Below are 24,635 nucleotides of genomic sequence, written 5' to 3'. Positions count from 1 at the left end.
GGGGTATAGCACGTGGAGTGGATTCACAGTGCCATGGTCTTAACACATTCAACGTCGAGGTGCTTCTCTATGTTGGTGCTAATGTTAAGAATCTTTAGTGGCTGCAATCTGTCTGACGTGTTACTACAGCTTGCCCTTTGTCATTCTGTCACGTTAATTAATTTCCTTTTAGGAAGTACACATTGATCACAACGCGGCGTTATTGTCTGCAGCCTATGGCACTTTCAAACCGTCATGGCCTGGTCTGTGAACATTCCTTTTAAAATAAAATTCATTTTCACACGTGCGCAGGATGCAGTTCCATACCTCGGCCCTGTAGGGCAGGAAAATGGCCGAGGCCAAGTTGCCCGTGATCCCACTGAGGAGGTAGATTATGGATATGCGCAGCCACCCCGCCAGCTTCTCGAGGTCCCGCAAGACGGTCATTTGGAAGCAGACCGAGAGCAGGCAGTGCAGTATCCTGCACGGGGAAGGTCGCAGAACGCACGGCAAGAAACGAGCTGGCGTCAACCACTTCCAGTTTATTTTTTATTTCGCATCGTTGAGTGCTCGCACTGCATCCCCGCGTGTTTTTTGTGATTTTTCGCGCGGTGGTGATGGCTCCAGAGCTGTGGCAAGGCGTTTCGCTACGAATGCGGCAACCCGACTTCAGATTCCCACTCATGGCTGCCACCTCCGGCGACTTATCCAAACCGGTTCTGGCCCTCGCCTAGATCAACTCTGCCTCAAATGAGTACCTGGTGCAGTGTAAACATTGCCGCCCCTCCCCCCCCGCCCCTCCCCCCGCCCACCTTCCCCCCCCCCCACCCGCCTTGCCGGACTTCATAGATGCGAGCTAACAGCACTTACCCCAACAGTTTGTGTAGGCGAGACTGGCGGGTCATTGCCAGGTTTTGGATTGGCCCCTTTAATGGACCCCCATAGTGGCAATGACCTAAATCCAATCTCTCTATCGCTTGCGTGAGCGGGGGAATTTGTTGGAGGTAGATTAGTGGTGCAAACGTGTTTGGGCTGGAGCATGTGCGAGTTGGCACGCTGCAAGTGGCCCAGAGATGCGACGGCCATCACGTGACTGCTCCATGTGCAAGTGCCCAGCTGCGTGCACCGCATGTCCATAGCACAACATTTGTTTTCTGGCCTTAATCCGGCAGCAGATGAGCTATTGTGTGTGTGTATATATGAACTTCTTTCGCACCGTACGTAGCCAACCGTGCTAATCGGAGGTGAGCGGGGAAGGACAACACACTATAAACACAAAGCAGTCCTAAATAAATTAGTTTTCAATCCAGATTTAAATGTGCATGGCTCCCAGTGCTCTCAAAATGTCGGAAGGAAGAGCATTCTAGACGGTCGCAGAAGCACATCTAAAAACGTGTGCAGTGACGGACTTCCTTCGATGGCAAGCCAAAAGTCACTGCTGCGAGGATGACCGGAGTTCACGTGATCGTCATGCTCATTGATGTGTGGTGTGCGCGCGCAGGGCATTCCAGCTCACCCAGCATGTAGGAAGAGCGACAGCCACAAGCGGTAGAACTGATCAGGCACCTCCGGGTTGAGGAAGGGCAGCAAGCCACACACATCGTGCATGCAGTACACCTGGGACCACAGGCACGCGTGTGTGCCGTGCCACCCACAGAGCGATGATTAATTCACATTCCTGCATAGGTTGTTGTGGTCTCCGATGGCTTTTTGGGTTGTACGCTGTGGCGTTCGGCATATCCGGCGTTTGACTCCATCAGCTGGGGAGCTCCAGAAACGACTTTATCAACCTTGATGTGCTCTGTGCACAGTTGCACTAATCGCAGCGAGTAAAGCTGTCGAGCCAGTCTGATCTTCAGTAACTGAAGTCACCTCCCGGCAAGTGGAGTAAAACGTCAGACGTGCCACACAACGCAAGGTACCACCCGAAAAACCCAGCGGCGAATTATTAATTTGCATTGTTCGTATAGTATGGATGATGGTACATCATTGCAGTGTGTTTTGCTTGGTACCTGCGAGCACAAGGCTGCTTTTTCATGAAAGTAGCCGTTCATGAAGTCGCAGTACTCCCTTGATGTAATTTCACATCTGTGTCCAAGAATGCAAAATTATTGCGATTTGATTAATGCACAGTAGATGGCACATTGTCGGTGTGGCGAGTTTACAAATCTGACGATTTCAAGATGAGCCTCCATGTGCAGCACGGTTGCAAGAACAGGAGCACGGACATTACTGAACCGTGTATCTATTCATTGACCCCCCCCCCCCCCAGGAATTGGCTGGCTTCAGTCTGCAATTGAAGGCTGCGCTTAATCACGTTCCAACAACGATAAATTAAATGGTGGCCTTGTGAGCACGGCCGAAGTCCAATCCGTTCATCCCAAACAGCGCACTGCCCGTCATACGCTTATACAGGAGATACACATGCTATACATGGAGGAACTCGTGATGACATCGAACGTATTGCGAATCTTTGCATACGGTTGTAATGCTCTGTTGGTTGCTTTTTTAAATGCCACACGAAGGGCGGAAGACGACGACGACTGAAATTGAGAGCTGAATGCATCGCTGACCGTCCTTTGGTACCAATGCAGCATGGGTGTCCAGTGACGTCGCAATCCATGTGTGCGAAACTGGTGAAGTTTCCCAGGGCCACTTTTGTGCAAATCTGAAAAAAGAAAAAAAACGGAGAATTTAAGCTTTTTTTTAAAAAGAACCGGCAAAACAAATGAACTTTTTTTTAAACCAAGAAGTTATTTTTGTGAAACAAAAGAACACTGCGATGCTTGTGTCGGGGGAAACACTTGAGGAGGATTTTACCGGCCACTTTGTGATGTTATCCGGCCACTCGTGAGGCGGCACCGAAGCCGGCTCTTCGCAAATTCTGTGCAACAAAAAGGGAGAGAGACGATTTTTTATTTCGCTAATCGCGACGACGAAAACGAATGCGTTTTTTTATTATTGTGGGTGCAACCGTCATTTTTTTTGTTACTTGCCTTGGGTCCTGCCCACAAACTGCCCCAGATGTTCTGGCCACTTCTCCGAGCGAGGGAGAATCGTTTTCTGGCCACTTGATCCACGTTGACAGCGATTCCTGCACGAATCACGTGATAAAAACTTAAGTACGTAAATTGCAACCATTCTTGGTTGAAAAAAACAATATATATTTGAATCTATTAAATATGTACAGTCCATTTAAACCCTCGGAAATGTTCAAGAAACGCTGGTTTGTATTTCACCTGAGAACATTTACTCGAAGTTGATACCACAGGTTACTGCTCCCCTTTCACAAACCGGTTTGGGGTGAATATTGCAAAGAGGTGTAACCAATAGCTCTCTGATGTGTACAAGTTGGTCCGCCGTGTTGTTTGGTTACGTCTGTTTCGCTTCACCTACTGGTAGCTTCTTCTGGAACGTTCTCCGCTCCCCCCCAGCATGTGGCGCGAAACGTCGGGCATCGTGCCAAGCGATACAAAACGGCTCCGCAGCGCAACTGCGAAAACCTAACGCAGTAGTTGGTGTTTCGATTTAAAGCTTTCGTGACTGCAGGGATTCATCTTCTTGGTTCTTTCGGTAAAGTCACGTAGAAGGGAAGTAATAAAATAAGAAAAATAAAACATAATAAAATAATATAATAATATAATATAATAAAATAATATATTTTGTTATGTTTTATTTTTATTATTTTATTACTTCCCTTCTACGTGACTTTACCGAAAGAACCAAGAAGACAGTAGTTGGTGGTTTTTAAGCGACCGTGCGTTTTTGCGTTGACGTCCCGTGGCCCCCCTCTGCCCTGCGTTGCACGTACGGAGCAGTCCTTGCGCGACGTCTGCACGCATCCCGAGCCGTCGTTGCGGACGCAGCACCCGGACTCGCCCTCCGTCGCTTGCGCCCGCTTGATCAGATTGAACACCTGCATGTCCTGCCTCATGCACGGGGAGAACTTTGCTCCGAGGTGGATGAGAGACTCCTGGGCACGTCGGAAAGAATGGGACGAGATTTCAATGTATGGTGCGTGTTTTTTATTAGAAAGATTTTTAATTGTGGTTTCGCCGCTGCAACTCCAAGTGCCCTGACAACCACGTCTAATCTCGACCATTCCGATGCCCTGCTGCGGTCTAGCCAAGGAGAGGGGGGGGACCCCCCAGTGTCGGCTATCCCTGTGCGGTACGAGCCGTACACAGCATTGGTCTGCAAATGGGTATTCGCGTGCCAGTACGGGGGCGATGTTGCTATGTGGTATTTCCCAAGAAAGTCATTTTCTCAGTTACCACATTTCCTAAATTTGATCGGGACTGCCAGGAATTCGCACCTGTTGTGCCGTCGGCAGGAATTGAATTGTACCGAGATCTAGTGGAATTGTTATTTTTTTTAATAACAGTAAACTGCACAGTTTTGATCGACCAACGCTGCCTGAAAAATATATCCTGTGTTTTGGTCTGTGGATTAACGTGGCAATCCAATTTGCGGATGCAGTAATAGCGTTACATTTTGACATTTGGGTCATGTCACCGGCACAGGGTCCCTCTTCCATTTCAGCAGGCTGGTGAGGCTTCCTCAATGGTTTCAGTCAAAACGCCCATGAGCATCTTAACACGAGCCCATAAACAATTAGCAAAGTAAATTTTTCATAATCGCGTCTTACCGAATTTGGGCCAATCCAAAAGTTTTCATGCTGCAGATACGTAGCGCTGTCATATATTCCTTTGTGCGTGAGAATCTGCAAGTGGTGAAATACAATTCCAGTTAAAGCGCGCACACAAATACATTGTCAACACTGGCAACGCTGCCGTGTTGACCGCTCAACCACGTTTGTGTAGTTGAAGAAGACAGCAGAAAACAGGGTGATTAACACAAAAATACCACTCTCTACGGGACGTTTTTGGCAGTATCAAAGTTTGAAAAATAATAACAGCTTTTCCACTTTCTGGCAATAAAACTGGCGTTAAGATGTTCAAACGCTGGTGAGACATTAAATACTGTGTGGGTGGTGAAATCAATCGTGCCTCCTAGTACGCACATAATCCTATAGCAAATTATACTCCTCTAGAATATGCATAGCAATTATTGGAGGCCCTACTCGCACAGGGGCCTCCTGAGACACGGTGAGGCTTTCTCCGAGGGTAAACGAGAAGAAATAACGTTAGCGATAAAGGGGTAAGGGAAACGGAGAGGTCGTCTCACCGTGCCAGACGTCTCGTGCTGTACAAAGCCGACGGGAGCAATCCCGTAGATGCACACGGCCAGGATGGTGATCAAGATGTGCACAAACGTAATCCAATACGTGAAGTATGGCCTGCAAGACATGACGAGCGCGCACACGAATATACAAAATAAAACTCTTATACATAAAATGTTATGGTTCATTTATAACGCGTGTGAGTCTCAAACCATGGCTCTCGTTTGAATTTTTCTCTAATATACATTGCAGGTGGCAGCCACAGCACAATTAACATCTTTGAGTGGCCAATACAAGCAAATTGCACTCTCAAACACTTTAATAAGCAGCACTGTACAGAAACTGCCATGTAGTGACATAATCGAGCTCTGCCTGTATTTGCCCTCTAAGCTTTTTATCCCGCTACTCGCTTTCATTAGCCGCATACAACAACTGGTATTTACAGTGTTCTAAATGGACACGTAGCAGTGCCAGCATGAAAACCTCTTCACCCTGCATGCCGCGTTCAGAAAATGCCGTGGTGTCGGGCAAATGCCGTTGGCCGTTCAGGGAAGTGCAGAATGGCGTACCAGTTCGGATGCGGGGCACACTTCCACTCCCGGTGCATCGCTAAATGTACGTATTGGCAGTACACCGGTACGGCATAACACTGGTCCTCCGTGGAAGTCTACAATACAAATTTAAACCGACACCCCCATTCGTCTTCCGACTGCTTTGGCATCCCGTGAACCGATTTTGCGAATCGCGGGAAAATTAAATTTTTTGCGTTTTAATTCGATTCATCGCACACCGGTGTACCGCCAATCCGTTAAAATGTCACCTCCTAGTGGCACCAAATTCTGCTGTGGCACGCGGAGCAGAAGTATCGGCGGTGCCCGCACGCAGGCGCACACCTGTGGTCGTCCAGCTCCTCCAGCCGCTGCTTGGTCACGCTGTCGATGCGCTTGCGGTACGTGCGGTTGGTGAGCCGGCCCACCATGCCCAGGCCGTACGGCCGCTTCTCGCGCACGAACGCCAGCTCGTGCACCAGCCGAGGGATGCGCTTGCCCCGCCGCCGCTGCACGCAAGTGCTCACCACCTCCTGCCGCAGAGGGACGCGGGTGCCCGCCGCCGTCGCCTGCTGCTGCTGGGCGGTGGTGCTACCGGGACTCGGCTTCCTCCACCCTCTCTCCGGCCTGCGGCATGACGGGTGGACGGTGCGTGGCATCAGCCTCCGTGTCTTCCTTGATCTGCTAGCCCGTGCATCCGCTCAGGGCCCAAGTGAAGTTTTATAGGGGCCCGGGGCTAGCTCTAACTTGTTTCGTCACCATCCTTGCCTAATGCCCAACGCTCCATGGTTATTCACCTTTTGGCGGTTTCAGTTCTCGATTTTAAACGTGATGCGTCAATTGCAAAACTAAATCAAAGTTGAAGTAAACAAAACTATTTTAATTTGTTTCACAACTGGTAGTAGAATACAAAGTCATGCCTTAGTTGCAAATTGTGTACGTGATTTATCATTGCGCTACAATATTGGATTACAATCATTATAAAGCCGTATATATATTTTTGGGGGCCCCTAAAAATACTGGGTTCTGTCCACTTGCCACACGAGTCCGGCCCTGGTGCCCACTCACTGCGTTTAAACTAAACCGTGAAATCGGCCCACGAGCTATGTGAGATGCAGAATTAATTTCGGAGATGTCTGGGGAACGTGTAACGGCAGATGCCGGTAGCTTGATATTCCATTTGTTTAAAGTTGTTCACCGCATTCAGACTGTGGAGTGCCCTTGAGCCGTAACGCTGTGGGACGTTATGTTGGTTAAGGCTCCCTCCTTGGGCTGCTGGACAACGATACCGAAATCCCGACGGCAGACCGCTCGAGTGGTAGGGTCCGGATGTGAAATATTCCACGTGCTAATCTCGTACGAGACCATCACGGTGAAATGCGGTGCGGTAACCCTTATTTATTTATTTGGCTCTGAAACTCTGCATGCTGCATCACTCAGTGCATCTGGGCATTCGTGCACGCCGTAAATAAAACGCACGTCAAAGTCGAGAGTGGTGACAGTCAGAATCTGTGACCTGTGCTTCATTCCAAACGATGGGCTCAATTTTAAAAGACGATAAATCTGCGGCACAACGCTGCGGCCCTGCACGTCCGCGTTGTCTGTCCGAGCCGCCTATCCCGCTACGCGCCACTCACTTGTCGCGGAAGTTGTACACCTCCCCCCCCCCCACCGCCATGGTTGGATCAATAATAATAATAATTTACAACAACAAAAACAGACGATTATAACAAGAGCTAACTGCCACAATACAGGTGTTTTGGGTTAGATTGCGTAAATATATAAATGTGTCGTTAAACCAGCCACCACTCGATACAGCCAATGAGTAAGGTTTGTCACTGTGTGTGTGTGTGTCTGTGCGAGTGGTATGCACAGGTGTGTGTGTGAGTGGTATCTACAGGTGTGTGTGTGCGTATCTGTGTGAGTGGTATGTACAGGTGTGTGTCTGTGAGTGGTATGTACAGGTGTGTGTCTGTGTGAGTGGTATGTACAGGTGTGTGTGTCTGTGTGTCTGTGTAAGTGGTATGTACAGGTGTGTGTGTGTGTCTGTGTGTGCGTGAGTGGTATGTACAGGTGTGTGTGTGTGTCTGTGTGTGTGAGTGGTATGTACAGGTGTGTGTGTGTGTGAGTGGTATGTACAGGTGTGTGTGTGTCTGTGTGTGTCTGTGTGTCTGTGTAAGTGGTATGTACAGGTGTGTGTGTCTGTGTGTGTCTGTGTGTGTGTGAGTGGTATGTACAGGTGTGTGTGAGTGGTATGTACAGGGGTGTGTGAGTGGTATGTACAGGTGTGTGTGTGTGTGAGTGGTATGTACAGGGGTGTGTGAGTGGTATGTACAGGTGTGTGTGTCTGTGTGTGAGCGTGTTGGGACTCACAGCAAGCAGTGCGCCATCTCCAGCGCATCGCGCTGCAGGGGCATCCCCGAGAGGTCGGGCGGCTCCGGCCGGGGGGGCGACGCCTCCTCCTCCTCCTTCTCCTTGTCCTCCGCTGAGACGGCCGCCTCCGGGATCGACTCAAACACCTCGTCCAGGTAGGCAGACGTCTCCTCCGGCACGGCGGCTTCCTGGGAGTGTGCCGTCGATAGCGGCGGCGGCGACGGGCAAGAGGAACGTCACGAGGGGTGCCATTGTGTCGACGGCGCCATTGTCCTCCGGAGATTGTGACAAGCTATTTTCTTAAGTGGATCGGTACACGACTCCCCATCGACATTGTGCCTTGCTCGCGCACGCTTTTAAAGGCGGTTTTATTTTTCATTTTCATGAAGTCCAACGATAAAAACAACCGCTATTTTGTCATCACGCAGTGTAGCAGTATTGATCAAAAAGTTAAATGTTTTTTATTCCATTTGTCACTACAGCAGCATTTTACTATTTTGTAAAAAGAATAAAGAATAATCAACGATGTCATTGTCCAACAAATGCTTCGCACTTCACTGGCCAGCGCACAAAATGACACATGCCATTAGACAAATCCATTAACAATATACTGCTGAGTGCATTAGTCAAATAGACCCGGCTGTGTGCACCAGCCAAAGCCAAGTGGAGCCACGGGGCTCTCTGTGCAAGGGGGTTGCAACTCACTCTGTTAAAGAAGGAGGTATCCAGCTCCTCGACGTGCTCCAGAGTGTCGTCGTCCATGAAGCTCGTGGGCACGAAGCTGCAGCGCTGCATTGGTCCCAGCCTCAAGGTTCCCTCTCTGATTGATCGTCTCTGGAAAGAGAGGTCGCACTACATTGCAGTGTTCGTAAAGCGTCAAAACGCTCCGTCGCCGTCACCGGCCCGTGGACAATTCGGTGTGCGCATTGACGGCCTCCCCAGTCCGCCGTCCTCTCCCACAATCCTACGAAATAATAAAAAGCCACTTGGCACCTGCGCACGAGCCGATTCCATAGCTCCGTCTCTTTGGTGGTACGTTTTTCCGCGCACGTTAGTCATTCCATTGATGCCTCCGTGTCAAAATACATTTGCTATCTAAAAATTCTGCGTTGCTGAAGAATCCCTGTAACCTGCTCACTCCCAGGCCTACGATCACCGCTGGTTTTTTCATTTTCAATCCAAGCGTCACTTTTGTCAATGCCAGGGTGGCTTGATCCGTTCTTGTTCAGAGTTCAGGGCGTGCTTTGAAAATGTTCGTGGCCGATAACTGCAGCGACGAAGGAGCCATCCGATCGCAAACCAATCCCTCAAGCAAAGCCACTGAACAAGCACTACTAGAGCTGGCACGCAAGTCTTACATTTCTCCCAGGTTGCAGTAAATACATAAATGTACAGTATTAACTCTTAGCTATTCCTCTCAACATATTAACTCTGATCTCGCCCCCCGCCATAGGAATGTGGAATTTCCCACCACTGGCTCGGGGCTGTAGATGGGAGATGGGCACCGCCTCAATGCTCATTTGAGGAGCAGCAGGAGATCACCGTGACGTTTACACCTCCAGCAGTCCCGACTGTTGCTGGCCACGTAAAATTCCAGGCATCTAATTTTACATTCTCGCGTACAAAAACCCTCTCCGATAGCCTTCTCTTGTAAACCGACATCACAACGATTGGTTTGACTGCGCTCGGGAAGCTGCGACTTGCACGCGCAACCGGAGCTGCGTGCCACCTCGTGGTATTTTTTGCGGACGTGGATTTTCTGTGGTTGGGAGGGGGGGGGGGGCAACGACCCGGCGCTCACCTTGACCAGGGCGGTGGCGGCGCGGATGCTCATCTTGGCGACCGACTGCCGCTTGCGGCGCACGTAGGAGCGGCCGACGACAGAGCTGGTGAAGGAGGAGATCGAGGCGGCGCCGGGCGTGATCGGCGTGCGCGGGACGCTGACTCCATCGTAGAAGTCGTCCGTGGCCCTGTAAGCTCGTCCACGTGCCAGTGGGTCATAGATCTGCCGGCGGTGAAGAACAAAAAAATATATAACTCACCCCCCCCGCCACCCCCACCCGCAACAAAAATAAACCAATCTATCAAAAAATATGGCGACAGTGCCATAATTAAGGAGGATTGCGAACTTGGCTGTTTGTCAACGTGGCTGCGCTGCGAGTGTTTTTTTTCACAGACCGTGTCCAGTGTCGCCGCACAGTTCGCACCTGCGTAGCGCGATGGCCAAACGCGCTGGTGCATTTGTCCCTTTAATTTCCGCAACCCATTTTTATAGGCAGCGCACGAGTGATTTTTTTTCTTTCTTCCTCGGGTCATTTAACAACCGAGAACATGGTGACGTTGAAGGCTTCATAAATCCGCACGAACGCCGGCTGTTTTTGGCACACACGGCAAAAACTTGGGGACTTGTTTTTTAAATAGTTACCGCGCGCCGACCGACAGTTACCCTCTGCATGCCGAGGTAGAAGGGCTGCGGCGTCTCATTGCTGGCTTGGGAGATGGTGTCCTGGCTGGGCATTTCCATCTCGCGCAGGTACTGCGGCTTAAGCTTGCCCAGGTGCAGGCTGCAGTGCCTGCGCGTGCGTCTCTGCCATCGCTGCTGCTCGGCCTCGCAGTCGCGGCCCACGCCAAACCACTCGGCCGTGCCCCTGGGGGTGCATGCGACAGGTCCGATGAGCGGGCGTGGGGTGGGGGGGTGTCTTTGAGTCGTGCAGCCTCGACCCAAGCCAGGCACCGTTGCGTTTCGCGGAATTGTGGCACGCGATTTTTAACACGTAAGCTTTCGTGGCCAAATATGATCCACGATATCCACATTTACCCACTCCTCTTTAAGACGAGAAAAAAACCAGGAGGAATTCTCCGCAATTCTGGCTGTCGCCTGATGAGGCTGGTTGTTCTAATTACCGGCATGTGAGTTTACTCTCCAACACACCGGTGTGCTGGGCTAGTAATGGATTGATATGGTTCATTTACGTGACAAACCTTACTCATTAGCTGTGTCGAGTGGTGACGGGTTTAACGACACATTTATATTGACGCGATCTAATCCAAAAAACCTCTTGTGGCAGTCGATTGTAAAGCAATAGGCCGCTCTCCTATCTTACAGTTACATGCTAATTTCTCACATGAACATCACTAGCCCCGGCCACTTCTTTATGACCCTTGGGCTACACCCATTTCAAACCTTTTAAAAACAGTCTGCCTCAGCAGCAGACCATGCTTTCCCACCTGATGACGGACGCTTGTGTTGCGCCCGAAACGTCGTGATTTATTGTTTTATTTTATACCTACGTGACTTTACCGAAAGAACCGAAGAGTATGGGAAAAGATGCTCCATATAGCCTCCAGACTGTTGGGGAGAGTGCTAGGCTGTGGTGTTGGGCAGCACCACCCCCGGCCGCCTTCCTACTGCTGGTAAGCGCACCGCACCAGGTACCCAGTTTAGGCTAAGCTGACCTAGGGGAAGCCCAGGACCAGTTAATCGTAGCGCAGTGCGCCAACCACTAGACTGCCACTCCCCGTGCATGTGCACGCTCACACAGACGTTTAACCAGGAGTCTGGGTTCAACAATTGTGTGCCTCCAATTGCTGGGATCTGTTGAACATTGTAGTCGTGTCGTTATGAGAGGGGGGCAATTTACTTGGAAAAGGTCAGGTTAATAAGTCGACTCATTTTTGTTGTCAAGTAGGTAGCTGTAGAATGTATAAATACAACTTCTCAATAATATTGTTAGAATGCTACCGTTTAAAATGTAATAACAATGACTGTGTGTTTCATCAGTTTGTAATGGTTTATCACAAGAGTAACTTGACATGAGCAGCCTGGTTTTTCAATTCTGCTTGGTCTAACGTTTCACCTTTTAGTCGCCATCGATACATTTATCAATAGCCATCTCCCAACCACAGTGCAGAGCACACTGTAATCTTTCTTAAATGTGTCTATTGCTTGTCTTGGCAGTTTATTATGTATTGTATATTCTAGTTGGGGATTTTTTGGTAACATAAAAAAAATAACTGTACGATTTGTTAGATATTCAAGATCACACGATAAGCACTTGCAATGAGAAATCTGATATGAGGCAATACAATATTTCGATAATTTTAAGTTCTGTCATTTTTATTAAGATCTATCATACTTGACTTAAAGCTTTCGTGACTGCAAGAATTCATATTCTTTGAGTCTTTCGGTAAAGTCACGTAGATAGGTTAAAAAAAGAATAAAAAAAAAACTACGTTTCGATCGCAACACAAGCGTTCGAACGCTTGTGTTGCGATCGAAACGTCGTAGGTTTTTGTTATTTTTTGTTATTTTCTTTGAACCTATCTACGTGACTTTACCAAAAGACCCAAAGAATATCTATCATACTTATAATCTAATTCCACAAAACGCTTTGACACCATCTTGACTAAATACTATAATACAAAAGCAATTCTTACTTTGTGCCAATATAATGAATACTGTTGGGGCAAGTGCTGTGAGCGAGCATCTATGACGCCTGAGGGAGGTGGGTGGCAGCGCCACGCCCGGCTGCCTTTGTCTCCCTAGTGGAGATGTTGACACACCGCACCAGCTACTCATTTGAGTCGACCTAGGGGAGGCCCAGGACCGGTTCAGACAATCGTCGCTGGCGTTGGCCGTGAGCGGGAATCGACCGGCTCGCCAGGTTCGTAGCGCAGCGCGCTAACCGCCGCACCACCACTCCCCCCCCCCGAATATATATGTTCATAAATAGACACGTACAAACGTGCAATAAATGCCAATACGAATGTAAAAAAGGTAGACTTACCAGTCGGGAAGTGTTATGTTGCACGCTGTCGACCTCAATAGAGCATCGGCATCGCGAACAATGCTGTTCTCGGTGTGGCGTTGACAAGAACGGCGCAAGAGCGCGCACGCGGTCTCGCGGTTCCGCTCTCCCTTGGCGCGAGGAAGCTCCTCGTACGAGGCGAGGCGCGCGGCGCTCCTCAAAGGCGAACGGCCAGCGAGACCTTCCACGCCGGTGGAGATTCTCAACCCGAATTGAGTTTTTTTCTCCCAACCAATTTCTTCTGCATCCTCAAAGCCGATTCCGGTGTTTCCATAGCAGCTAAGCACAGTAAATAAACCCCCCCCCCCCAATCTTATTGACCAGGTGAGTGTTATTTACCGTGCGCATCACACGGCTGCAGTACATCAAAGTGCATGTGCGGTCAACCTGCGTTAAAGCTTTGACATTAAAGCCTGTAGTTTGTGCAGGCAGTCGATTAACTTGTTTGCTTTTATCCTCAAAGGTACCCATACCACACATTCCTCCTGGAGTACACCATCACAGTTTAGTAACTTCAGTCGCCCCCTCCCCTCTCCTTTCTTCGGCTGTCACGATAAGCGTGCGTGCTTGTGGTTTGCAACACGCTACGGCTACAAGCCAGGGATTCCGCCCAGCATTCGTATGTCAGCCACCACTGGCATCGGGAATTGACTCTGAATGTTTCTGGCGCTTTTCAGTATTGCTTGATAAGTCGCAGCTACTTGCACTTGATTTAACTGCTGCTCTGTGTGCAGTGGTGGACCATACTGGCGCTGTAAATATTATAAGATATTATATGTACGAATTTGGCATTGGTTGGCGTGTCACGTTTACACCCATCTCGTGCACTATGTGAATGGCACATAACACATTTTTAAATGTATAATCATAAAAAAATGGTTCGTTAATCTAAAGTAAAGATGACAAGACGCTGTCAAATGTATTACAAGTAGGATAAGTGGATACGAAAAAACGGTTACTTGCTATATTGATACCAAGTGACATGCATTAAAATAGCGTGGTGTATCGGAAAACCATGACTCAACAAACGTAAAACTAAAAACCGCCTACCTTGTCACTGCGTGTGGAGTCGGCGTCAATAGTCCGTGAAAAAAACGCACGACTTTGACTAAATTTAGCATTTATATTTGTTTCAAGTGCCGTCGGGGAAGTGATAAAAGCTGCAGGAGCAATTGGATGCGCGTGTGGGTCTGTGTGCGAGCGCGTGCGAGCGCGCGCAAGTGTGTGTGTGTGTGCGTGCGTGCGTTCGCGCGTGTATACAGCGAGGATGGAAACCCTACCCGGACTCTGACAAGAGGATGAAAAAAAATTTGCCTATTGTCAAAGCCCACAGCAGCTCTTGAACGCAGTTTTTTTTTCATGGGACAATTAGAAAAAACAAGACGCGCTTTCAAAGGCAGTCTAGCAGGTTCTACCTCCAGAGGGTGCCCGTATATATTGCCGTTGTGCAAGCGTGTCGTTTCGTCCCCGCTCTCTGCCTCACGTGGCCTTGTCGTGCGCACCACTAAGCTGCAAGACGCTGATCTGGGTAATCCGCCAAACTTTGAACGCTCACCCAAAATCTGCCACCCTTGGGGCTCGCCAGTTTAGTGAGCGGCACAATGTGGGCTGCTCGAGACGACAAGCGAACTCCCGTCGTCGGTGACACCGCAGTGTTCTCTCGGGCCCGACGCAACCCTGAAGAAGTGGCCTTGTTGGGCAAACTTACGAGAAAAATAAGAAAGGGTGGTGGAGGGGGGCGGGCAGGGGCTCTGCTCCCCCACGCTATGGGGCTGGCACGTGAAGCGCACCTCTATAGTACCTACGCTTCGGTGGACAGGTGCTCTTAAAGTGTGCACAATGCTGAATTAAACATTGTAAAATATCGTGAGGTCCTTTTCAAACTGAACGCATTGTCAGTCGGTGGTTTGCCACCTAAACGATGCGGTAGGAATCCTCAAATAATATAAGTTGGCTGAATTGCGTTGATGTGGAAACTACGTTTTTTTTACTCTTTGGTTCTTTCGGTAAACTCAGGTAGAAAAATAAAATCTACATGACTTTACCGAAATAACCAAAAAGTAATTCCTGCAGTCACGAAAGCTTTGAATCTAGTTTTAAATTTTTTTTTATTGGATGTGCATCATGTAACAAAAGGCATTCGGTTTTAAGAAAATTTCAGTTTCATAAGGGGGATTAAAACTTACAAAAACTAAGCTCAGCAAAGCAGTGTGGAGGAATGGTGACATGCCACAGCTCTCGTGCTTCTCGTCATGCTCTGTGACGAGTGATCAACAGGTTTTTTTACGAGAATAATCTGCAGTGACAAAGAACCCAACGAATTTGTCAATAACACTGCCTTCGGAAGGAACGGCATAATAAACGACGTTTCGGGAAATGGCCCTTCTTCTTAGCGGATGAATTATTTGTGCATGACTGCCAACGCAGCGTCTACAAATAATGTATTCTTGAGTGCTTAGAAAAAAACAACACTTCTCAACGTCAAGCAATATGTCACATGTCATAGATTACAAAGTCAGCAATACAGCAAGTGTGCAATTAATCGGTCCATACGATCACACTTGAGGCCGAGCGTGAAGAAAAAAACGGAGCAGAGGAAATCGCGAAGGTAGACAGATACCTGACCATGTCCCGTGATCGGGTGGAGGCTCGCTTGGGATGGGGTGCCACACGCCTGTTGGCAAACTGGCCCCTCTCAAGCACCGACTGAACCCGGTTACGAGGAGGGTTCTTGGAAAATGTGAAGCTGGGACAACGGAAGCACGGAAGGGAAGACAGGGACCGTAGCACCAGGACACGGAGAGGAGCGGGAGGAAGAACAGATTTTGATCAAATAGTTTAGCAAACCCACCATACAAAAGGAGTCACAATATTAAGGAGGTAAAGAAATAGATGTTTTTTTCCCCCCATTTTGTTGTACAAGATATGTACCGAAGGGTTGGACATATTACAACAGGTATTGGGCACATAACGACGTCTACATTTAACAGTGTGCGAGAATTGATTATGCACTGAGAGTTAGACGGAAATGATATTGGTAACTTATGATTCGGTTAACAGGTCGCGCAAGACTTTATAAACAAGATGGGAAAAAAACCCCAACGAACAATCAAAGCAAGACCGTAAAAACCAGACCACCTATGCTTGAGTATTTGGCTGCTATACATTGCCACGTGATGATAAGCAACTCCTTTTTGCGCTTCTGAAAAAAAGAGCTCGATAGTTCAGTGTGACTTACCTGGTGCAATAAAAATAGTTGAGTTCAGTTTAATCGCTTCAAATCCTGACCCTTGTCTCAGCAGGCCATACAATAGCTGGGGTGCAGGGTGGGGTTAACGGTAAGACGAATCGATATTTCTCCAACACTTCATGTGTATACTGCAGTGTTTGTGTGTGTTTTAGTGTGGAAATTAGTGCCTTGAAAACTCTCAAAGCAATTGAATGGCTAAATCACTTAGAACCGAATCTCTAACAATGGCTGTAAAAAGTTACCGCTGTCTTTAAAAATATCGAGCACTGGGTTATTTAGAAACTAAAGCGTATACGGTGTGTGTTTGCTCAGCATGTGTACAGGAGAGTAATTGCTTCGGTGTTTATCATACGGCATGCACAGCAGACTATTTGCTTTTAGTACAGCTTCCGCGATGAACCAAACGCATAAGACTATACTGTACAGAGAATACGCGCAGCATCACTCACAGAGATGTATAAATAAATAATCAGGCCCATACATTTTAACTCTTTACTGCATGACTTACTAAAAGCAAAACCCCAAGCATTTGTTCAGTTTAATGATTTTCAGGATTTAAAGCGATGTCCAAATGTGGTGAAAGCGTGTGTCCATAAAGAGTTGCACTGCAGTCGTGGTGTGCAATGGCGGCGCCCTCCACTCGGGCATGATGCATGGAGAGCGTTGCTGAAAAATGGACGTTGGGCGAGTTATTGTTTTTTTACCGTCGGATTGATTGAGCCACAGAGCCCTGCCGCTGGAAGGAGGGTTTCCCCATCTCCGTGCCGGTGGGCGGTCCGTGCGACTCCACGGGCATGCTGACGCTCCAGCGGTACACGGGCCGCGCGCCCGAGGGCTGTGAACAGACAGTAATCGTCGTCGCCCAACGACAACGGCAAGCACATCCACCGATCTCACATCGCGTCCATCGCGTTGGCTCCGCATCCGTCCCCGCAGCGGCAGCTTTTGAGCCAGCTCCTCGAACAAGACGGCCGTCGCCGCATCGCTCGCTTTCAGATGCGCTTCTGCGACCGTCTGGAACGCTCTTGCTACCGATATTAGGAAGCCACTGGAGCTATGCACTATGCAATCATCTAGATTGAAAACGAATTTCTTTAGACCTGCTTTTTGTGTTTGGTTTGTTGTCCTTCCCCCGCACCTTCGATTAGTGCGGCTGTCATTAATCCATCAATAAATTAATCGGTGTCTCAACGATTTGTCCAAATATGATTCCAAAACAAACATGTTATTGTGCGTAAAGTAAATTTATACCCCCAAATTGTCATTTGCAAACGTGCGTTTTTTTTGCGCTTGAGTCATGTGTACATTTACACACACTGTTAAGCATTCTTACTCTTTAGTAATTGCGAGCATTTTCATAAAACCACCCAAGCCATGTGACGTCCGTTGACTTGACCGTGGCCTTCTTGTAGCAGGGGCACTGCGCGCCGACGGCCACTCTTACCTAAATGTGCCCCGATCTCTTCAGATCTCCAGAAGCCAAAGCAGGTTTGAAACCTGGTTAGTACTTTGAGGGGTGACCACCACCAGGGCTTGCCAGGTTTTTGAAGGTGTGGGTTCTGTGAAGCAGCCAGTACTGGCTGCTATATAACCCCCTTGTATGCTTTGTAATAATAATAATAATTCCATTTATATAGCGCTTTTCATTAAGTATCTCAAAGCGCTGTCCAGGACACAGCAGCAGCATACACTCAGCATAATATTATAAATACATTTTAAAAATCATTGACTACATTAGCTAAAAATGTAATAAGTGGAAGTGTATAAATAGCTTTGAATAAAATAAAATATAGCTTAAAAGTAACTCAGATTTATACAAGGCCAGCAGGAGTGGCAAGATTTCCCGCGTCCCCTGCAGGTGACCAACTGTCAACTTTCTAGCATTCTCCAGCAACTCAAAGTCTCGTGCATTTGACCAGACACTGCTGAATAGCATTGGCTAAATGTGCTCGTGCACGCAGGACCCTCGTGAAACAAGGTGTTGCTGAGACTCGGGAAGGCTGTCCCGAGTAAATAACTGGCAACGTCTCGTCACGGTGGCGATGAGATGTTAACTACCTCGCCTGGTATACCGGAGGTTCGTGGGTCCGATCCCGATCCTGATGCACGCTGTATATTTGGAGTTTGCGTGTCTCTCTTTCCCCGTAATTGTGTGGATTTTTCTCCGGGTCCTCCGGTTTTTCCCTCCACATTTAGAATCAGCATGCGTTTAAGAGTATTTGGCTGCTAATCATTTCCACGTGATATGACACTCCGTTGAGCTATCATTTGTGGTCAGGTCACTTCTGAAAAAGAGCGAGACAGCTCAGTGGGTGCTACCTGGTAAAATAAAAAAAATTGTTTAGTTTTAAGTATGACTATGAATGTACTTCCAAGTAAAGGTGCAGCTCTGAAATTACGTGTTCCTAGCACTGCTGGCAGAAGAGCTTGTATAACTACAGGAAGTCGAAAAAACATTCTCTAGAGGGCATTTTGGCCCACTCTGTCAACAATACGCATTGAATGAGAGGGGAGTACCCACACTTTACCCCACCGTACGCGACTTGCCCATCGCCCCACTGTGGTGACAACCCATTTACACCGCTGGGTGGAACAGGTGGGACCGGGGGCGATGGGGGCAGGGATTTTACAAACGTGCACAGAATGTTTTTAATTGAGAAATGTGAAACGCAAGTCGGCCTCTTGGTCGAGCAGCAAGGCTCTCGAGCAGCGGTTCTTGGCCTTCACTGCAACCTTGCACCACTTTGGTTCTCAATTGTAAAAAGATATATAATGTTCATAAACACATAGGGTTTGATGAAACAAAGTAAGTTGTTCATCTTATTGGTTCTTTCGGTAAAGTCACGTAGAAGGGAAATAATAAAATAATAAAAATAAAACATAATACAAGAAATTTTTTATATTTTTATTTTATTTTATTATTTCCCTTCTACGTGACTTTACCGAAAGAACCAAGAAGATGAATCCCTGCAGTAACGAAAGCTTTAAATCGAAAAGTAAGTTGTTACTTACGAGCCCGTGCCTAATTTTTGTTTTCAATTATTTACCATCTGAAAAAATCTGGCCATGTCTCACAACCCCCAGAAAGGGCATCTGGCACCTCCAGGGGGTGCAGTGTGCACCCCAGGTTAAGAAGGAACCACTGGTCTAGAGGAATTCCCCCCCCGCCTCAGAACCGCTTGCTGCGTAGCTGACCTGGCCCGAGCCGGGTTCCTGGAGTGTCGCCGGTGCCGCGTCCGCTTGCGTCGCAGGGATTTTCAGGGTGAGCCATGATGGCTTCTTCTTCTGAAGGTTGCTGACGTTCGCGCCGAGCGAGTCCGCCATGCTTGCGCCGTGGGCATCGGCAGACTAAGGGAGGAGGTGTGTGACAGAGAGACAGAGACAGAATTGACAAATGACACGGTCGATGAACAAAGAGCGTTGCAATCGAAGCAATTTAAAACGGATCACGTGCGCACATCCGGTTAAAACAAGTCGGTTATATGATAATAAAAAAATATATAAACACGAGATGAATGTCATAATTTGTGAACCTTTGTTAATGGACTGCTGGATAAAGCCCCCCCCCCCCCCCACTATGAGTAGTGGAGGTTGACTAGAAAATGTCAAAGAGTGTTTTGTTAATACACTGAGAATTACTGTTTCCTATCTATAAACATGTCTTTCTTAAAAGCGAATTTTGGTCTGAGTGGACCCGAACCTTGTTATAAAGGTCATCTATGTATGAGCGTTTCAGTACATCGTGTTGTTATTGTGATAAAGTAAAACAAGACGAACCAGCGGTAGAAATGTGACGGTAAATGAAGATATGATATACCGGCACTTTTCCGAATGCCAAAACACGTTAACCGGCCCTTTTTGTAACGTTTCAACCTGAAGCAACACCGGGGTTTCTGAGGGTAACCGGCAGTTAACACGGGCTTGCAAGGCCCAACACGAATCGTAGCAGGACACCAGCGTGTCTACGTCCACCACTCTGGGTGTGCCTAAACAGACGCCGATAAAGTGAACGCCAGGGCGATGATAAGTGACTGCACGCAAGGTGGCGGTCGGGTGTCGGCAGTCATTTGGGCACCGGTGGTGGGCGGCAATCCGGAGATGAGCAGTCGGCGTTCGACCGCCAAAACAGCATGCGTCACGCAAGGCAGTGAACGCCACAAAGACGGCATTGGTAATTGCACCGAGCGGGGTTGGCGTGCGTCACGCACGACCAAAGTGTTGCAACTTTTAAGTCGTTGTTGGGATGTGACTCGGCTCGTGGTTTTTTGCCGAGGGTCAATCAAGAGAGGGGTGGCGGGTGTTGTGGTGAGCGCACTCTCCTAGTTTCTCCTGGCTCGCCACTGGAACCAACGGGTACAAGCGGCCTCAGCGTCGACAACTCTGGCTGTCGCTTGATGAGGCTGGTTGTAATTACTGGCAAAACGTTGGAGTTGAATGGTAAATGCCGTGTGTGTTTACTGTCCATTTCACCGGTGTGCCGAACTAGTAACGAATTGCCGTGCTCTGTTAACGTGACAAATCTTACTAATTGGCTGTGTCGGCTAGTGGCGGGTTTAACGACATATGTATATTTCTGCGAACTAACCCAAAACAACCCTCATAGATAATATCGGTCGTGACAGCGTACGTGTCGGACGGATACGTTTCTTAAATCCCCCATCCCCACCTCTGTCTACCCAGCAGTATAAGTGGGCACACCACATTTGATTTCTATCGGACAAATGTAAAAAAGAGCTTCATAGCTCATCGGATTTCTCCAAGAAAGATTCTAATTCGGACTGATAGCGCACGCGTGGTGACGTCCAGTGGGACTGCTCCCAACTTTTCCAAGACATCTGGCCAGCGTGGAGGAGTAGGCCAAATACACCCTCGAGAGAAGTTCTCTCGAGCTCCGTGCAGTAGAGGCCCTTCCGTCAGCATTTACTATGAATAAGCAATTGCAGGGCTGCACCTTGTGGGAAGTCAAGAGCAGACATCCTACAGGAAAGACTGGTCAATACCATGGAAATGTGGAATTGTCTCCGGGCTACCTGCAAATACACATTAGTGCTCATATGAGAAAGGCGGCGCGCTAACCTTTCGATGCATTTCAACCGTCCTTTACACGTGCACACGCACTTTCCATTAACACGATGAACATAGCAGCAGGCAACGAAGTTGGTGACCCGTGTCACGTGAACACAAAGACCGCAGCTATTATATTTGCTACTTCAATATTTGGACAAGCTGCTTGCTTTTTCTCTCTCTCTCTCAAACATATTTCTTGTTTTATTTTGCCAAGCTGTGAATCATACCTCCTACAAACAATGACCCTTTGTGTACGTGCGTAATCCAGACTTATTGTGCTGCACGGCCCCACAGACGCTTCTGCCAATGGGTCGAGTGTTTGTGTCTGCGGACGCTCTGTCGATTCGGAGCAATTTCACAATAATGTCCGCCACGTACGTGCAGCCTCAACAGATTAAGTTTTTGTTTTTGAGCAATAGCAGACTGGCAAGAGCAATTGTTCGTCGTGCCTTTGTGTCGGAATTGTTTGTCTAATTTCTGGGCGTAAACATGGTAACGCTTTGAGCAGAGCCGGCATTGTTTTAACGTTTCAGTTCAACGTTCCCACATGTAAATGCATGGATCCACTCCGGCATACAACGGAAAAAGGGTTATACACGCATTCAAACATCTGCCGAGACGAGCGAGGTCAGAACGCCGTAGTTCCAGAGTGCACCACTTTACACTCCGTTTTTTTTCCAGTCGTAATAAAGAGTATCTCCACATTCCGGCATGCCCGTGGTCAGGCGTGTTGCATGCAACTAGGTGGCAGCAGCAGCAAGTTGCCGATAGTTGCATACGGCGCGTGTGACCACGGGTGTAACAACAGAATGTGGACGGAGTCGCAATCTTTATTGAGACTGCAGGAGGAATCCGATGAGCTGTGAAGCTCTTTTTCACGATGTCCGGTCGGGGCACGGGGTCACGGGGTCACCGGGTTACATCAGCAAGCGATATGTCAAAGACGGCACGAGCGCAAGATAGAGAAATGTAAGCGAGTCGTTAAACAGAAATCAAGTACACGACTACAAACTGCACACGTGCATACATTCCTGGCGATTTGTCGACACCGAATGCAAGGGTTGGGGCAAATCGACAAAACAACAACAACAACAGTCCCAGACCACACCAAGACAACAACAACAGTTCCTCAATGACATTGCGGATTAAAATTTAACGAGGATACACGGATCTGGGTTCAAAGTTACAAATTTGCAAACGCGGCTGTATGTGTAGGGGGGGGGGGGGGAGCTCATCGATGCGTATTTGGGTTGTACCACCGCGTGTTTGACACCCGACGTTTCGCTCCACGTGCTGGGAGCAACACCGCGGTATTCGATGCGCGGCGGCAGTAGCAGTCTCTGCCAAATGAGCTGCACCTGCCCCAAGGTGCGTGTGGAAACTCAATCCTTACTCCTACGCTCGGCCTTGACTCGGAAAATAAGGTGCACTTGTAACCTATTCACCGTGGAGGTAAATTTAGAAGTGTTGGCCAGCGTTGTTCTTTTTCCATGAATAAAAAGTTAGGTTTCTTTCTCGCAGTTGCGATAAGCATTTCAGCTGGGGGGAGGCGGGGGAGTGCGTGGAAAGGTGGTGGAGAGGGTAGGAAGCCTCGTGCGGTAAGTTGAGGTGATGTTTAAGGAGGGTTTTTGTTTTTAGGTGGCTCGGCTCAAAATTATAAAATACAAAGAGACAAAGGAGAGGATAATTGGAGGTGCTTTCAGACAGCCGAGCTTGACAATGAAGAGCAACTTGCCAACAACGTGCCCGCAGAGTGCACATCACTTGCTCGGACATACGGATCAGGAGAACGCGGACACCGAGAGAGAGGATATGGAACCAAAGGTGTGTAAAGTTAGCAGAATAGAAATGCATAGGTCAGAGAACATCGCAAGTTACGGACACCATATCGACGTTTAAGTCGGTGGGCTTGGGCACGAAACGTCACGGGGAAGGAAGATGTCGCCACTGATGGATGAATATGTACGTACTGTATGTTGAACTTCTTTTGCACAGTACGTAGCCAACCGTGCTAATCGGAGGTGCGGGGGAAGGACAACAAACTAAATAGAAAAAAGCAGTTCGAACGAAATTCGTTTTCAATCGAGATTTAACAGTGCACAGCTCCAGTGGCATCAGAAGGAAGAGCATTCCAGACGGCCACAGAAGCGCATCTGAAAGCGCGCGATGATGCGGTGACCGTCTTTGTTCGATGGCCAACCCAAAGCCGCTGCTGCCAGGATGACCGGAGTTTGTGTGATGCTTTGTGTTTTGCGTGACGGTTTAAGCAAGGCATTGTGGTTCATCCGTGGCAAGCACTTCGTGTATATTGAGTGCGACCTTACACTAATGTGTTCGTTAGGCAAGCGGAAGCCAACGCAGCTCGGCGAGCACTGGACGGACACGGTGGGAAATGGCAGGAGAATAGCAGCCCAAGGAGAGAACACGAGCGAGATGTTGTCCACCACCGAGATGGAGCCAAGAGGTCCGGTTCACGTGCAGGATAGAGAGATGGCGCGTGATTGTTGCATCGTGAGGCCATCATCGATGGTGACAGATTGCGGAGATTGATCACGACTGATGATGTTCGGTCTGAATCTTGACAACAACATCGAATAAATCGAATACAGTATTGATAAGGTTCAGTTGTATATAAGGTTCAGTTGTGTATCAAAAGTTGAATCCAATACAACATTTATAATTTACAGTCCTTTACCAATCTACGGCTGGATGAAATCTTCCCCAAACCGTCGCACGTGGGGATTGTTTCACCATACTTCACACACTGGTCGGCGTGAGTTCGTCAAGCGGGTGGTGGGGATGTTACTCGTCACCGATAGCCACGGACCCGCGATCGAACTCGGCTCGATGGGTTCTCAGTGCGGTGTGCTAGCCACTGTGCCACTGCTCCCCAAAAACAATTATGCTTTAAAATTTCGATTTGAAGCTTTCGTGACTGCAGGGATTCATATTCTTCGTTCTTTCGGTAAAGTCACGTAAGAAGGGAAATCATTTTCTTGCTGTGGTTTTCACACCTGATGATGATTGCTTGTGTTGCAATGGAAACGTCGTGAGAATTTTATTGTTTTATTTTTATTATTTCCCTTCTACGTGACTTTACCAAGAATACAATTATGCTTGTAATATTGACATTCAGTATTCATGATTTATTAAACATTTTTATTCTGCAAGATAATCCGTGTTTGCATGCACGCACACACACTCTTTTGTAACTTATGAATGTTAAATTGTGCACTTTAAATAAAAAAAATTTTGATAGAGGATAAAAAAAGGAAAAATATATAACAAAACTAATAATCGTATACGTACTGTATAAAATGCATCCAGTTACAGAAAAAAAATGGCTTTTCCAAGTTTTGCGAGGTTCTAGTGAGGTCCAGCTATAGAATCAATGCCAGAAACGTGGACTACATTTGGCTGTGATTCTA

At 48.1% G+C, this 24,635-nt stretch overlaps 1 protein-coding gene across 2 annotated transcripts in view; it reads right to left on the bottom strand.

Moving 5' to 3' along the window:
• Window positions 1–24,635, bottom strand: part of LOC133353433 (inactive rhomboid protein 1-like) — a 45,267-nt gene that overhangs the window by 2,098 nt on the left and 18,534 nt on the right. The window contains exons 2-18 of one of the 2 annotated variants that reach the window (XM_061569695.1): window positions 19,336–19,488; window positions 16,845–16,975; window positions 15,511–15,636; window positions 10,529–10,730; window positions 9,884–10,087; window positions 8,788–8,916; window positions 8,083–8,270; window positions 6,055–6,336; window positions 5,167–5,278; window positions 4,628–4,702; window positions 3,791–3,952; window positions 2,976–3,073; window positions 2,800–2,863; window positions 2,553–2,647; window positions 1,992–2,067; window positions 1,496–1,596; window positions 307–460 (exon numbers count right to left, since the gene is read on the bottom strand). In XM_061569695.1, coding sequence (XP_061425679.1) covers window positions 307–460; window positions 1,496–1,596; window positions 1,992–2,067; window positions 2,553–2,647; window positions 2,800–2,863; window positions 2,976–3,073; window positions 3,791–3,952; window positions 4,628–4,702; window positions 5,167–5,278; window positions 6,055–6,336; window positions 8,083–8,270; window positions 8,788–8,916; window positions 9,884–10,087; window positions 10,529–10,730; window positions 15,511–15,636; window positions 16,845–16,975; window positions 19,336–19,464 — 2,328 coding nt within the window. In that variant the 5' untranslated portion in view covers window positions 19,465–19,488. The remainder of the gene's footprint in view (window positions 1–306; window positions 461–1,495; window positions 1,597–1,991; window positions 2,068–2,552; window positions 2,648–2,799; window positions 2,864–2,975; window positions 3,074–3,790; window positions 3,953–4,627; window positions 4,703–5,166; window positions 5,279–6,054; window positions 6,337–8,082; window positions 8,271–8,787; window positions 8,917–9,883; window positions 10,088–10,528; window positions 10,731–15,510; window positions 15,637–16,844; window positions 16,976–19,335; window positions 19,489–24,635) is intronic. The other variant, XM_061569696.1, reaches the window with a different exon arrangement.

The sequence above is a fragment of the Lethenteron reissneri genome, chromosome 44, assembly GCF_015708825.2.
Source record: "Lethenteron reissneri isolate LAM-NWPU_2019-01 chromosome 44, ASM1570882v1, whole genome shotgun sequence".
Lineage (NCBI taxonomy): Eukaryota > Metazoa > Chordata > Hyperoartia > Petromyzontiformes > Petromyzontidae > Lethenteron > Lethenteron reissneri.
Note: the sequence above shows the minus strand (reverse complement) of the source record. Positions and strands in the feature narration are given on the sequence as shown.